General features: G+C 43.0%; 1 protein-coding gene across 1 annotated transcript in view; it reads right to left on the bottom strand.

Annotated features, from left to right (window-relative positions):
* Positions 1–15,633, bottom strand: part of CHN2 (chimerin 2) — a 288,691-nt gene that overhangs the window by 140,864 nt on the left and 132,194 nt on the right. Inside the window, exon 2 of the mRNA XM_027573992.2 lies at positions 2,317–2,355. Coding sequence (XP_027429793.1) covers positions 2,317–2,355 — 39 coding nt within the window. The remainder of the gene's footprint in view (positions 1–2,316; positions 2,356–15,633) is intronic.

Raw genomic sequence — 15,633 nt, 5'->3', positions numbered from 1 at the left:
TACCTTTAGGAAATGTGGTTTTGATGCCGTAAATGGCACATCTGGTGGCATACTCCCCTCAGTTTTGGAGTTATGCATCACTAGAGGTCCTCAAGTACAGCCAGGATGACTATTAGCTGGATATAATAAAGAGCAATTTCATAAATGCCATTAAGTTTGTATTAAATGGCCTCAGCTATCCCTTCTGTGTCTAAAGTTTTATGATTTTGGAGCAAATTAAAAAAAACACACACACAACTTGGTTAGACCCCCCAAATCAAACTTAAAACCCATACACGAGGGTGAAACTGATACTGTAAACATGTAATTAGCAATGTGTTTTCTCCCTTCCTTAGGACACAGAAGCCCTTTTAAGAGATATATTGGGTGGCCCAAGGCCTCTTAGCAAAAGGCGAAATGAATTTGAGCCAATGCCATCTTTCTGCTTCAGTAGAGCTTTCTGCGGTGGCATTCACTCAACAAATATTTATTGGCTACTTAATGTATGCAAGGCTGTGTGCAAAGCGGTGTGCAAAGCACAGTAAGTCATGGAACACCCCGAGCCTCTCACTACAGATATTTTGTTGATTTACTGTCAGAGCTCTTCACACTCCATTAGGAAACAAACAAACAAAAACATCCAATTACTAAGTCATTAGCACTGCCTTTTAAAATAGAAGATCAGAATGCAGAACATTAGATTGGAAGGGCCCTTAGAGACCCAGCACAACCCCTGTATTTCACAGATGGAAGAACAGATTCATGTAATAAGATTGAGGTGCCTCTATATATGCTGACATGGAAAGATAAAAGCAAGGTATTTGTGAAGTGAAACAAGCAAGTTGAAGGACACCAACTACAGCAGAAACCCATTTTTTCCAAGAGGGAACAACCGCAAAAATGCCCTCATATTGGGCATGTGTATTTTGAACACTTGGAAGGATATGCCTTCCAAAATTGACAGAGGTCAGCTACCAGGAAGCAGGAAAGAGATGTGGAATCCGGAGTGGGGACTGGTTTGTCAATCATGAAACATTTCACTCTCAGCTTTATGTATTTTGTAATGTTTGTCTTATATGTCACTTTGTATTGCTTTTGTAACAGATATATACACAAGCGAGCCTATGTATATATGTGTGTGTGTTTGTGTGAATGTATATATTTATGTATAAAATCTTAAGTGGAGGGGCGCCTGGGTGGCTCAGTCGGTTAAGTGTTCGACTCTTGGTTTCAGCTCAGGTGATGATGTCACAGGTCGTGGGACAGAGCCCCGTATAGGGCTCTGTGCTCAGTGGGGAGTCTGTTTGGGGATTCTCTCCCTCTGCCCCTCCACTCACTTGCATTGGCACGCGTGCTCTCGCTCTCTCTCTCTCAAATAAATAAATCTTTAAAAAAATTTTAAGTGGAAGGAAAACCGTCTTGAAAACTTGCAGGCTGTGGGTCAGGCTTGCTTCTGGGTTCCACTCTGCATGCCAGTCCAACGCACTCAGAGGTGCAGACCATATGTCAAGTTACTGAACCTCCCTGAGCTGTGGTGGCCTTGCATGTGGCCACCATTGCTTAGTGCTGTGGGGAGAATGTGAGAGCTCAGGCACATAGCTGGCCCAGCGGCTGGCCCAGGGCAGGTCTCACGGTGGGAGAAACAATGGTAACATCGATAACGATGGCACTAATTATTCTTATCACTGCTGTCCAGACTCAGAGCCTGAACAAGGACATGTGTCCCCTGGCTGTCAGCACAGTGGGTTTCCCACCTACCACACTCCTTCCCTCTCTTGCTGGAGAATGACTTAGTCAGGCAGATGATACTAAGGAAAGAGAAAATGAGCTTGACGTGATGACAACTGCCTGCCTTCATGATGGGAGTTGACCTGCTGACTGATGACCAGGTATGATCTGTATCTAAGGCATCACCCGTAGTGACCAAACATTATTCTTTGCTATCTGTTAATATTTTCTGTGGTCAATGTCATATGATATTACAACTATAGAATGATCGGCTAAGAATGTAATTCATGGAAATTCGCCCTTGCTTAACAACTCTGCAAAGAAGAAAAGGAAAATCCCAAACCAAAAGGCAGTGAGTCAGAATGTCTATCTCTTTTTTCTAAGCATTCCCAAAGTGGGTCACAGGCAGCCTGCTCTTGGGGGTCCTGGCCAGGGGAGAATGCTGTGCAGTCCACTCTGACTAAAATCTCTCCTTAGTCGAAAAAGAAAGATTTGGGTTTGCAGTGCCGTGATGTGGGATTGCTTGTGCGCATTAAATCAACGGCAAGAATTGTTCAAAAGGCAGGCCTACTGAAGACTTCTGAGGAGATTCTCATTTCAAATACTCACAGTATGATTTCCATATTGGAGGCTGGTATTCTTCAGCATCTAGAGTAAAAAAGAAAAGAAATCAAACTGTCAGCCTGAACGTCAAACTGTCAACATGTGTCTTCTTTGGAGGAACAACAGTCTGTCAGCAGTACTTGCATTCTGGTCCCAGGGGGCCCTCTCTGCTCATTTATGGGACAGTTCCAGTCAGAAGGGAGGAAATGCGCATGGCAACCCTCGAGGACCCACCACCACTCTCTTCAGATCACTTATCATGACAGAAATCAATTGCTTAACCATTTTCATAGAGCCCAGTAAATCAAAAAAGATTTTTAAAGCAATTAACTTGATTGTACCCTCCAGTAATCTTTTCAAACAGAATTTACTTAACTTGGCATAATAAACATATAATTTATCTCACAGTTTCCCATCAGACCTTTAGCCCATTTATTAAGACTTGAGGGCAAGACGTAAAATGGCAAGTATGTAATATTAAATCTGGGAAGTCGTGCAACTCAACCAACGGAACTCCTAAAATGACTGGGTCTGACAGCAGAGACACTGATGATTCAATTGGAATCGCATTATCTCCTTGAATTTACTCCAGTGTGTGACTTAGGAAATTTCTAGAACACCTCTCAGCAATCAGAAGTGTCAGAGTGAAATAGTTACAACAAAATGGAGAGGATGAAATTGTTATTCATCAATCTAGAAAACAAACAATGGGAGAAAACCTGCTTGTTCAGTCAATTCAACAATCCCAGTGCTGACAGCTGAATTTATAATTCTGACGGAGTTATTAGAGCCGCCCTGAGCTTATAGCATAAGGCCTTGGTAAAACATACTGAAGCTTAAACAGCCAGAGGGAAGAATCCTTTCCCTCAAATCACAGAACACTGAGCTGGGGGGAACCGTAAGAGTTCTCTAATTCAGCACCTTTATATACGGGAACTGTTTTCGTCACCCTGCACCCCCCAAAGGCATCAGACTGCCCGTGTCCTGATGCTACTGTCACATACTACTTTCGTGCCAAGGACTAGATCTTCTCTGACCTCTTGCACTGAGATAGTTTGAGAATTTTTCCCCTCCTGAGAAACAAATATGCTATTTGTATAAAAACTCACGCAAGAGTGGTGAACTTCCCCAAATCCTACTTAATTACAGTTGTGTAGCTTAAATTAAATTCTTTCACAATTAATGTCTTGCTCTCTGGGGCCCACCCGATCACAGAGGCAACTAAACGCCTCCGAATGTAGTTTCATTCAAATAAATCCATACTGTTAGGTCTGTACTGTCGGGAACCTACCTATGCATACACAAATACAGTGCATTAATAATGGTTTATGTTGTTATTCAAACTTAGTTAGCTGATAAAAGTGAAATTCTTCATAGTTTTGTCAAAGTAGAATGGTATCTTCTAACAGTGTGCTTTTAATGCAAACAAGCCACTAATTTCACCCTATATATGACATAAACCAATTTTAAAGAATTAACCTATTTGTTTATAGAAAGCATTCAAGTAAAATAAATCAAGTTGCCAAGTCCAGAAAACTCAGGTCTTGTATGTTAAAATGTTGATGGCACTTTCAAAAATATTTTTCAAAGAGAAAGATACACACACACACACACACACACACACACAAACACACGCACATGCACACCAGATTGCATAGAAATGTAAATCCCTGAGATGTCATCTACACAAAGCTGCAATGTCTTACTATTTGGGATGAGATTTGTTCTGTGAGGTGAGCACAATCCCCAGACCAAGATGTGGTGAAGAATATTCAGTACCTAGAGTACAACTCTCTGCATGTTGAGGGAAGGCTCCGAAAGAAAATAAGTAGTCTTCTTTATGCAGGTTTTAAATAGGGCTCAGATGCTCTTCTTGGATCTCCTAAGGTCTTCTGTCGGTGTTTTAAAGATTTATTTATTTATTTGAGAGAGAGAGAGCGGGGGGAGGGGCAGCAGGAGAGGGAAAGAGAGAATCTTGAGCAGACTCCCTGCTGAGCACGGAGCCCGAGGACACAGGGCTGGATCCCACAACCCTGAGATCATGACCTGAGTCCACATCAGGAGTTGAACACTTAACTGACTGAGCCACCAAAGCGCCCAAAAGGTCTTCTTAACTGACGTCAGAAGTTTAAAGTCTTGCTGTTTTGTGAAAAACCAAGAATTTTATTTCATCTGAAACACTGGCTCCTAACTTTGTAACTTTCATTAAGCCCTGCATGCTACAGAAACAGTTTATCCCTTTCTAGTTGTTCCTTATTAGCAATATTACATAGAGGTGAAGAAGGCTACCTATAGAGACTGGAGATCATAATGCTTCCCTGCTTAAAATTCTGCAATGTCTTCCTTCTGCATTTGGAATAAGGTAACAAACCTCTTACTGTGGCCTACAAGGTCCTGTGTCATCTGGTCCCTACCTGCTTTTTTGATTTTTTTGCAGACATTTTGCCCTTTTACATTTACCCAGAAATGCTAACTTTCTCTCTGTTCCTATAGCAAGCCAAGCTCTTCCAAACCCATGGCCATTGCTCTTGTGGAGCGTCCAATACATCTTTGCATGGCTGACTTGCTCCATTATGTAGGGCTCAGCTCACGTCACCCCCCAGGGGCCTTCCCTGACAATCTTGTGTAAAGTAGCCCTCCCCCAACTCTGGTCACTCTCCTTCATAGCATTTATTGCCATCTGAAATTATTTATTCATTTGTTGGCCTGTTATTACTGGGCTCATCCCACTATTAGCCAAACTCCACATAAACAGGCATTTTGCCACATTCACTCATGCGTCTCCAGCCCTGAACAGGGTGCCTGGCATGTAACAGACATTCAAAAAGCATGTGCTAAGTAAGAAAACTCAAAAGGTTCAAACTTTACCTCTGACAACGACTGGCTGAATAACTCGAAGTAGGTTACTTAACTTCTTTAAGAGCCTCCCAATACTCATCTTTGTAAAACAGAAGAAATAAAAGTGCCTCCCTCCCAACTAATCTCTTAGGGTCACTGTACGAATTAAATGAGATACCGGATTTCAAGTTCTTGGGACAACGCCTAGCAAACAGCAAATCGTCGAGGTAGCCCCACTGATGCCGTCGTTGTGTTGTCGTCAGTGTTACATTACTCTGTTCTTGTTCTCCCCAGGTTGTCTTCTGTCCCTAGACCACAGCCTCAGCTCTCTCTCTTCTTACCCCTGGATCTGGAGCCTCTAATTAAGTTCCAGTGCTGTTGTCATGGAAGGTTTTTCTTTCCCATTAAAGAATTCAAAGTGAGAGGCCTTTGTCGTGCTTCGGTGGAACAACTATAATTATCTCGGTCTTACAGACATGTTTCACAAACCACTAAAGCACACTGTTAGGAGACCTTGGTCAAGAGACAAGGCATGAAATATTTTTAATATGTTGAAATACATCTTTAGCTGCCTCCAACCCTGCCCCACCCACGTGCACATTTGCCCCAAGTTCACACAGTACTTTTCAAAGCTCTACTTTACACTTGGACAGCCTGACACTTTTTTGTTTTTCAAACAGAGAATAGGTTTTTTAGGTCATTTAGTTCACCTTCCTCATTTGGCAAATGTGTAAGATGAAACACAGAACCGATCAAGTGGCTTTCTCAAGGTCAAAAAATGAGAGCGAGGCCAAAGTGGGATGAGAGCAGGAAGCTCTGTCTTCCAGGTTCCCGACACATCAGTCATCCTTGTCAGGCACCCCACCCCTGTTTACATGTATGGAATCAAGAAAAAAATACATTGCAAAGCAGGTTTGTTACTTCGATCTTGTAAAGCTTGAAAGACAAAAGAAAAAAAGAGCTGTATGAAAGATTGACATCAAGTCAAAGAGTGTACACAGCATTCCATCTGTGTACAGAACCCCATCGAAGAGTTACAGTGTGGGAGGTGTAAGGTACCGGAAATACGACACCATAAAGCTTAATGCTTGTGGAAATTGCATTATTTTGTTAAACATCTTAAAGAAATGGGTATGATGCAGAAGGAAGGGAGAGGAAGCAGAAGGGAAGAAGTTCCATGTTGTAAGAAAAAAAACTATCATTGAACCCAGAAGACAGTTATATACTTTTGGAAAAGAACAAAGAGGGTCAAAGAGACTTAGAAAATACATTGCTTAAAAATATTGATTAATTGGCAACCAAACTTTAAAAAAAGTGTGTAAACTCTTGGACGCAGCGATTCTATCCATGGGAATTCAGGGTAAGGTAGTAAAATGAACACATGTACAGGTAAATATATGAACAAGGTGTTCATTGCTGCTTTGTGAACAACAGTGGATCTAACAGCCCAGAAAAAGGAAGTGGTTAAATAAATTATCCTATAATATAGCCATGAAAAGGATGGTGTGGGTCAGAGCATGGCCTCTGGAACTAGACTGTCTAGGTTTAAAACATAGTTCTGTCATTTATCAGCTGTTTGACCTTAGCCAATTTATCTCATTTCTCTGTGCCTCAGTTTTTCTTATCTATAAAATGGGAGTAATAATACTACTCAACATATAACATGTTGTGAGGAGAAGATGGGCTGATATGTACGAAATGCTTAGTCTGGTGCCTGGCATGCAGTAAACGCCATGCTTGCTATTATTATTTCTTTTTAATGACATAGACAAGTATTCATGCTACATTAAGTATTAAATCAGGCTATAAAACAATTTATTAAATATAATCCCATTTTTAGAAAAGATATATATACATAGAAATGATCTGTAAGGCTATAAACCCAATTATTAACAGTAGCTACACCTGTTAGTGAAAATACAGGTGATTTCTGTTTTTCTCTTCATTTGCTTACCTGCATTTTCTAATTTTCTGATCATATTGCTTGTGTAAATATTTAAATAAATGAGAAATAAATTCATCGGAGTGCTAGGTGGTTTCTCTCTCTCTTTTTTTAAGATTGTATTTTTAGGGGCATCTGGGTGGCTCAGTTGGTTAAGTGTCAGACTCTTGGTTTTGGCTCAGGTCGTGATCTCATGGGTCATGATCTCATGGGTCGAGAGATCAAGCCCCATGTCAGGCTCTCCACTGGGCCAGGAGTCTGCTTGAGATTCTCTCCCTCTGCCTCTCGCCCCACTTGTGTGTGCCCCCCTCTCTCTCGAATCAATCAATCACCACCCTGAAAATAAAGTAAAAGTAAAAAGACCCAACAAAAATAATTCTTACAATAATATAGGTAGCATATACAGTTTTAGTTCAGGAAGAGCTAAGAGGGAAGGCAAAAGAAACAAGACAAGGGCTTCTATAGCAGAAGGCTGTGCCCGATCCCCTTGACCCTCTTTTAAAAAAATTTGCAAAATAAATGTTAATGAGCAATTCTAAGCAGGCTGGGAAGCACATATCTCCTCTCATTAAAGAGGGGGTAGAGGGAGAGAAAAAAAGATATAATGCTTAGAAAATGATCAAAATCTTACAAAAATAGGTCATAAGACCACTTGCACGAAATAATCTATAAAGAATCCAAACATATCAAACAAAAAGCAAAGCAAAGCAAAGCTGGTTAAAGGGGCCTGGAGGTGCACATTAAAACTTGGAAGTCACCAAGAAAACCTTCTGTGCTAAAGTAACTAACCCTAAGGAGATGCACTGCCATTCTGAGCTTTGGAGGAAGGACAAAGAATTCTGGTGTCAGGGCATGGAAAGCTCCTCCATGGCTGAGACCCAAGGAGAGCACAACAGGGGCCATAGAGAGCACTTGTCATAAAAACTCATCCTTCTAGATCAAAAGCATTACAAAAAATAATTTATGATCTCTACTGTTTTTACTGAACTTAAAAGGAATACACACTTACTGTGGAAAAACAGAAAAATTCCAACAATTGAAAAATGTGTATCTTAGAAAGTTGCCTACCTCAGAAAAAGTACCATTAATTGATTTATGCAACTCTGCCTAGATTCTGTCCTATAAATGGCTGGAATAAAAAGTTTAAAATTGGTATCCTATCACATACACTGTTCTGCAGTTTGCTTTTGAATTTCATAATATTCCTTAGGCATCTTTCCATGTCAGTACACAGAGATCTGTATTGGCATTATTATTTTTCACCTGTGGCCTGGTCTTCCACTCCATGAGTACAATCAAATGTATTTGATTCATTTATAATAGTTTCCAACTGATGAACATTTAGGTTACTTTCAATTTTCCATTACTAAAAACAAAGCTGCAGTGATAATGTTAAATGCTGGGTAAAGGGTCTCTGTAATTTTTGTTTTCAAAGCTGTTAAAATAGCCTTCCATGGGGTGCCTGGGTGGCTCACTCAGTTAAGTGTCAGACTCTTGGTTTCGGCTCAGGTCATGATCTCAGGGTCGTGAGATTGAGCCCGGTGTCAGGCTCCGTCCTCAGCTCGGAGTCTGTTTGAGACTCTCTCTCTCCCTCTGCCCCTCCCCCCTGCTCTCTCTCTCTCAAATAAATAAATTTTTAAAAATGGCCTTCTGAAATTGTATCAGTTGGAACTCTCAACAACATGTGAATGAACGCCTATATCCCCACGCCTTCACCAACACTGGCTATTATCAATATACGTGTTAATTTTTGTGCATTTAAGACTCAATTAGAAAATACACAGATAAGCTTAAGTGTGTGTTTGCAGGGAAGCAAATGGGAGCACAGAACATTCCTGGGAGTGAACCTGTGGAAACATATGGCCATGGAGTGAGGTGGAAACACATTAATCCCATTCCTTTTGGTAGCTGGAGCTGGAAGGCTCTATTCTTCCAGGCATTTTCAGCTCCAGAAATATGTTGACTTGATGGAATCACCTGAGGAGCAAGTGTAAAGGAATTTGGGGACTGATTAATGAAGAAAATTTAGATAACTACATGTGCTACACTCGAGTAAGTGACAACTAACGGGGAAACACCTGTAAACCTCAAGGAGAGCCAGATTCCTTCGGCTGGCTCAGTGACGTGTGACTAGATCAACACACGCGGGGCCTCTGGAAAATGTGAGCTGCGAAAGAGTCACCAATTTAGAGAATGAATTCCCAGGAACGTTGGAGAAGACCATCCTTAAGGATCCTTCAAGCAAAGCTGCATAAATTACTGGGGCGGAGGGGTGTGTGTGTGCCATTTGGAAGTAGAGAGTGAAAGGGTTGGCCCCCTCCTCCTGCCGTCCCCTCTCCCAGAAGAGCCAGGTCTCTGCTGTCACTCTTGATTTCTTGATGTACACATTTGTAAATAGGCTGCAGTTAGTGAGCTTCTTCCAGGGAAGATGGGTGGAAAATAGGCTTTTCAACCAGACGGGGGTACAGCCTCGCAATGAGATCACAGTTCAAATTTGTTGCGTGATTAGCTTAATGTGCCCAGAATGGGTTGGGATCCAAATGAAACTGAACAATGACAGGATGAGCAGGACGTCACGTTTGTGCACACCCTGCAATACGCCCTCAACAGGCACATCGTGCCCAAGCTTGGGTCTTCAGAAGTTATGTGAAAGCCAGAGCGTGTAGCCTGCGGGTGTGGTCTTACCAGGCCATTCCAGCCAAACAGTGGCACATCTGAGCTGCATGATGACCTGGAGTTTGTCCTAACTGGAAATGTGGAGGAGCTGTCTTTCAGATAGCTTTCTTGTTGTCACACTGCCTAGGGAATACAGAAACGTGTTCTAATGCTTGCCACCTCTATGGGCTCCCTGCAGTCCCCTGAGAAATTAGACATCCATGTATTCTCCTTGAAAACTGCTGCTTGGGTAAAGAATGAAGGCCTGGTGTGCATCTCACTGTGGATTCTGTCAGGGATTTTGTCACTGATTTAGTCCTACTTGCAGAGAATAATTAATAAGACAAATTCCAGAAACTAACAGAAAGTAGTAAGTTAATAAGACAAATTCCAGAAACTTGGCTGGGCCCCAAGGACAAGGCTAAGCTGAGATTTTTCTGAAGATGATGAAGGGCCTCAGGCTGGAGTTTGTGGTCACTAGAGGGCACTGGGGCCACACGGAGCTTCAGTTCTGGGCCAATGTTCGGTAGGCAGAGCATGATGAGAGTCTTCCATTTAACAGGTATTTAGTGAATACATACAATACATACAATAAGCCAGACCCTGGGGACACCTCAGTGAATAAGGCAAGCAGGCTTCTGGAGCCCTGCATGATCTGGCCCCTGGCCACCTCTCCCTGGTCATCGTCTCTCTCTCCTCTTGCTCACTATAGCTCAGCCATTTTGGCCTTTCTTTCCATCCTTGAATCACTGAATCATTGAATCATCATCATTGCAGTCTTAAAGATCTCACACAGTTTCTTCCCTTTGATTTCCACATGGCCGGCCTCATTATCATCTGGATCTCAGCTTAAGTGTTCCGGCTCCTCGGAGATGTCTTCCTGGACCATCTTATCTAAAGCGGTCTTTCAGATAGCCTCTAATTCTTTGCAGAGTCTTTTTACCATCTGAACTATTTTTACTATGTGCTTATTTATTTCTTTGTTCAGACAGACAGCACTATGAGAGCAAGAGGCTCATTTATCTTGTTCTCTGATGCCTGGGTCACCATTAGCCTATTGAGTACCTTTTGTGAATTAGAAAAAGGCATCCTTTTCAAGGAGGCTTGGCAATGGCTTGGCAATCGGACAGCACCTTCGTGTGAGGAAGATGCTTCCTCTGGGAGGCTGAGCCTTGAGTCAGAGCACATGGCCTGGTGCGGGGAGTGCAGGCTGGGTTCAGCCCCAACTCATCCCTCAGCTGGACATAGCACAACAGGAATGGCCCTAAATGTCGTATCCCAGGGTATATAGATGCTCAATAAAGAGTGGATGAGGGAAAGACAGACATTGTTCACTGACTCAAACCTAGGATTCTGTTAAGGGATACAAACACATAAAGAGGCAATCGTACAGCAAGAGGATGTGTAGAAGGAGTGTCTGCGGCAAATTTCCCAATCTTTGGAAGGTTGAGTGGGACTAGGGCAGTTAGGCCCTTCCCATGCCTTGGCCAGTTACCTCTCGCTTTGAGCAGCTCTGTCCAGGGCTCCTTCAAGAGTAGTCCCAGGGGAGTAGAATCTAACATCAAGGCTTACAGGCTCCAAAGACCGAGAGACGCATAACTGCTGGTACCACAGCACATTACACCTAGTCAAAGAGATATTCTATCATCCAGATATCTACTACAGTAGCCAATGGCAAAGAGTGTCGTTGTGGGCAAATGGGCTCATGGAGTATGATTCACAGACCAAGGTATGGCCTAGAAGGACCAGAGGCAAAACAGAGCATGGCATTGACAGCTAGAAGTGGTTCAGCCTGCTAGCTGAAACACAGGGACTATGGTGTGTGTGTGTGTGTGTGTGTGTGTGTGTTGTCTGTGTAAGTTTCAGAGTAGCTAGGAATTAGGGAGATAAGTAGGGGCCAGATAATTAAGGGCTTTTAAAACCATGCTAAGGGCTTACTTTTGTTCTAGAGGGAAAGGGAAATACAAGCAGGGAGGACACAGCATCCAGTTTGTACTTCCAGAATATCACCCCAGTTTCAGTGTGAAACAGGACTGGAGGAAGAGAAGATGGAAGGGAAGGAAGATAAGGGGAGGAGGGAATGATGGAGCTGGGCAGCAACCTGGGCAGGTGACACTAGTGGTCTGAACTCGAGTGGTGACGGGGGAGACGGAGAAAATGGGGTGGATTCAAAAGGCGTTGAGAAGGTAGAATCCACAAGACTTGGTGATGAACTGGATGTGGACAGAGAAGGAAAGGAGAGAGAATCACACTGGGCTTGGGCAGAAGAAGACAAATGGTTTTGGCATAAGCAACTGGATGGATAGTGATGCCATTCACAGAAATAGGACAGACCAGAGAAGAAGCAGGCCTGGCAGATGGTGATGCATTTGGCTTTTCCCTGTTGGAAAGAGATGCCCATGCGATAGCCAAGTGAACATATCTAGGAGCCTTGGAGTTCAGAAGAGAGAACTGGGCTGGGGATCTAGAAACAGAAGCCCCAACATGCAGATGGCTGCTGTAGCCACTAAAGTAGACGACATGACCTTGGATGAGCATTGAGAGTGAGGACAGAAGGCCTTCAACAGAACCCCCACAGAGCACCAATAGTTAAAGGGTAAGAGGAAGAGGGGAATGACCAGAGACCAGAGAGATAAGGGAGAAGACATGAGATGGGCTGACATGAAAGGCAAGGCCAGAGACACTTAGAAAGGGAGAAGTGGCCAGTCGTGTCAGAAGCTGTGTGAGCAAGATAAGCATGAGGACCCACTACTTCAGCAACAAGGGGGTTTTTGATGCTGCTGCAATGCAGAGTGGGTGGGTGACATGGGGTAAGTGAATGAAGACACAGGAGCTGTAATTTGAATATCATTGGATATCATTGTCATTTACCTCTTGCCAAACCACTTGCTTGTCCCAGGTAGGGCCCTCTCCCTACTTCCTTGCCCAAAGTTTCTACAAAATGCAGGTTCCTCTTGGCATGATGGAGCAGCTTTCCTAGTGGATAATTTCCTCCTTTATCATTCCTCCTCTGCTATTTCTTTAGAGACCACCACACACCCACTACCTCCATTCAGCCTAGAGGCCTGTCTCTCCTCCAACAGCACCCACCCCCACATTCTCCCTTCCAGCATCTACCTGCCTCTTTACAAATTCTTTTCATCAGAGGAATGTCTTCTTGGCTCTCCTCCAAAAGCTCTTTTGGGCATTCATTTATTCATCCAACAAATATTTACCTAGAGCTTACAGCCTACCTGGCACAAAATACTGCACTAGACACTGGTGTAGATATAAAGGCAAGATGCAGAATCTAACCACAAGGAATCAGTTAGGAGATGAAATAAAGACATCACCTCATTCATTCATTCAACAAACATGAAGTGCCTGCCTGCTGGGCATCCAGCTCCTGGCCACATGCGCATGTGATCATGGCACAAGGTAGAAAAGTGACACATTACATAGCGAGGTCAGACTGAAAAGTGCTGTTGAAATGGACAGAGAAAAGGGATTATAACACTCAGTCATTTCTTGACAATTATTCTTATATTCATCTCCTTCCTGAAGAAGGCATGTCTTCTTCCTTAGAGAAGACTAGTTAGCTGTATCTCCAGCCAGCTCTACTCCTACCATTTAGAGGAGTCACTTTCTTCTCCCATTGTAGTACTACCTTTTTTGAGTTCACTGTGGGCATTTGTGTCTCTTCGGATATCTAGTGGCAGTGATAGACTAAATTCTCATGAAAGCAGCTCATACATCATGGTCCTGGCAATGAATGTTACTACTGGCTAGGAAAAAAAGATTTCTTGGCCATATTATACTCAGAGTCAAATAGAGGAAGTGCTAGTGCAGAGATAGAAGAGGAAGAGAGGTCTTCTACCAACCCTGGAAAGGAATCTTTAAGTGCCTGGTACATTCCAGATTCTGAGGTGGGTCCCTTATATATGTTATCTCTAATCTTTACAATTTTCCTGACTCATCTCTCCACACATTCCCCATCTACCCACCCACCCACCCACCTATCCATCCATCCTTTCAGCAAACACTTACGTGCCAGGCACTGTGTTGTATGATAAAGATGCCACTGTGAGCAAGGCAGGCACAGTCCCTGTTCTCAAGATGGCTTTGGTCCAGCATTGAAGGCAAACATTAAACAAGTCATTAAAATAAACTATGGAAAGCGTTATAATAGAGAAAACCCCAACGTTCTCAATTTCCTGGGTGGTACGTAGCTGCTCCCCTCTCCTCCTCCCAGATAGGTCTGAGTTCTCTCATCTTAAAAGACAGAGATGGGGCTAGAGAGCCCTGTGCAAGCCCTCCTGGTAGATAGTTCCAGGGCTCCCTACATTCTCAGTCATGAAGCAGCTGCGACCTGGCTTCTCTGATCAGAGCTGTTCAGTTGACCTGGAGGTCAAAAGCAGTATGCTGATGCCAAGAGTTCTGGTAAAGACATCCTTCCTGCCCTGAGGAGACACGAGGACCCTTCACATGCCATGAGCAACCTAGTTGCCTTGTGTAAGTGGTGAGGATTAGTGTAGAGGAGTATCTGCTTTATGCCCCAATACACCATGTTGGTGGGGGAGGCTCCTTCTCCACTCCTGGCCTAGGAAGGTCCCTCAGTAAGTGAATCCCTGGCCTCTATCGGGGTCTGTATTGTGTCCTGGGGAGATGGAAGCGATTTGTCTCTTGGCTTTGTGCCAGCCCTTGGGAGCACTACCCTGGAGGTGGAGGGTTGCCTTGCTGGTGGTCTGGCTCTGTAGTACCTGAGGACAGGTAAGCCTTCCTAATGCTGGGCCTTAGTGGTTAGCAAGTCCACTAGGTAACAACCCTCCTGTTTGCCCTTAGAAATAAAGGTCACATTTTAGCCCATGCCTATTTTTATTTCCACTTGTTTAGAATAGGACTGCTAAAAAACCAGCCTCAAGCAACTGCAGCAGAAGGCAGCCTCCATTTTCCTAATGAGAAGATCCCCCCAAAAGTTTCTGAATATTTACACTGATAGAGATATCGATGAAATTATCAGGTGTTTACTTGTAATATATAATTCATTCATTTGATTATACATGCGAATTTAAAATCAGGTACAACATAACCCACCAATTTAGAGATACTGCTTTCATCAATTCACATTTTATGGAACAACAATTTAAATTTTCCATGTGTATCTTTGGCACTTCTTGAGTCACCTAAACATTTTTTCCCAAAGCACATCATGCTGTTTTTTTCATTAGCCTTTTCAGTATGTACAATGCTGCCTCTGGATGGCTTCTCAGCCCATGCACATGCTCACATGACATGTGAGCAGCTAGCTGGCTTTTCATTCATCCTGCACGTGGTCTCCACAACACACCCACTGACCACATTGCTTTTTAAAGTGATCTTTAAAAAGTCTGTGGTGGGAAAAATAGGAAGGTGCTAACAGGAATGAGGTGGCAGATACGGAAATCTCTCTAAGATGTTACATTTGAAGGCCAGCACAGTGGTGCATGGCATAAGCCACTTCTGGAAGAAACTGCCCCATGAGGAGAGCTGGGCACTGAGGGGCAGGAGGGGCAGGGAGATCTGGTTTTCTCTGCATACCCTTTTATATCATTGGGATTACCAAGAAAAAGAAAAATCTTTTAAAAGGTTTATGTACAATTACATTTAACACTTGTAATTGTGACTATATCTGAGGCAAATTTCTTAGCCTCCTTTTTATAATAGCATTTCATTAAGTGACCTCTGTAAGGGGATAAAACTATCACTGATTATGGTAATTTCAGGTCTGTTGTGTCTTTTCCAGAAAGTGGTTGGGTGTTCAAAATGAAGGAACTGAGAGAGAAACCCTATGAGAGATTTGGTACAAATAAAATTTCAGATGACACCCTCTTTTCTGAGACATAATTTTGGGATAGATCATAAATATAGAC

This window comes from Zalophus californianus, chromosome 12 (genome assembly GCF_009762305.2).
Source record: "Zalophus californianus isolate mZalCal1 chromosome 12, mZalCal1.pri.v2, whole genome shotgun sequence".
In the NCBI taxonomy this organism is placed as follows: domain Eukaryota; kingdom Metazoa; phylum Chordata; class Mammalia; order Carnivora; family Otariidae; genus Zalophus; species Zalophus californianus.
Note: the sequence above shows the minus strand (reverse complement) of the source record. Positions and strands in the feature narration are given on the sequence as shown.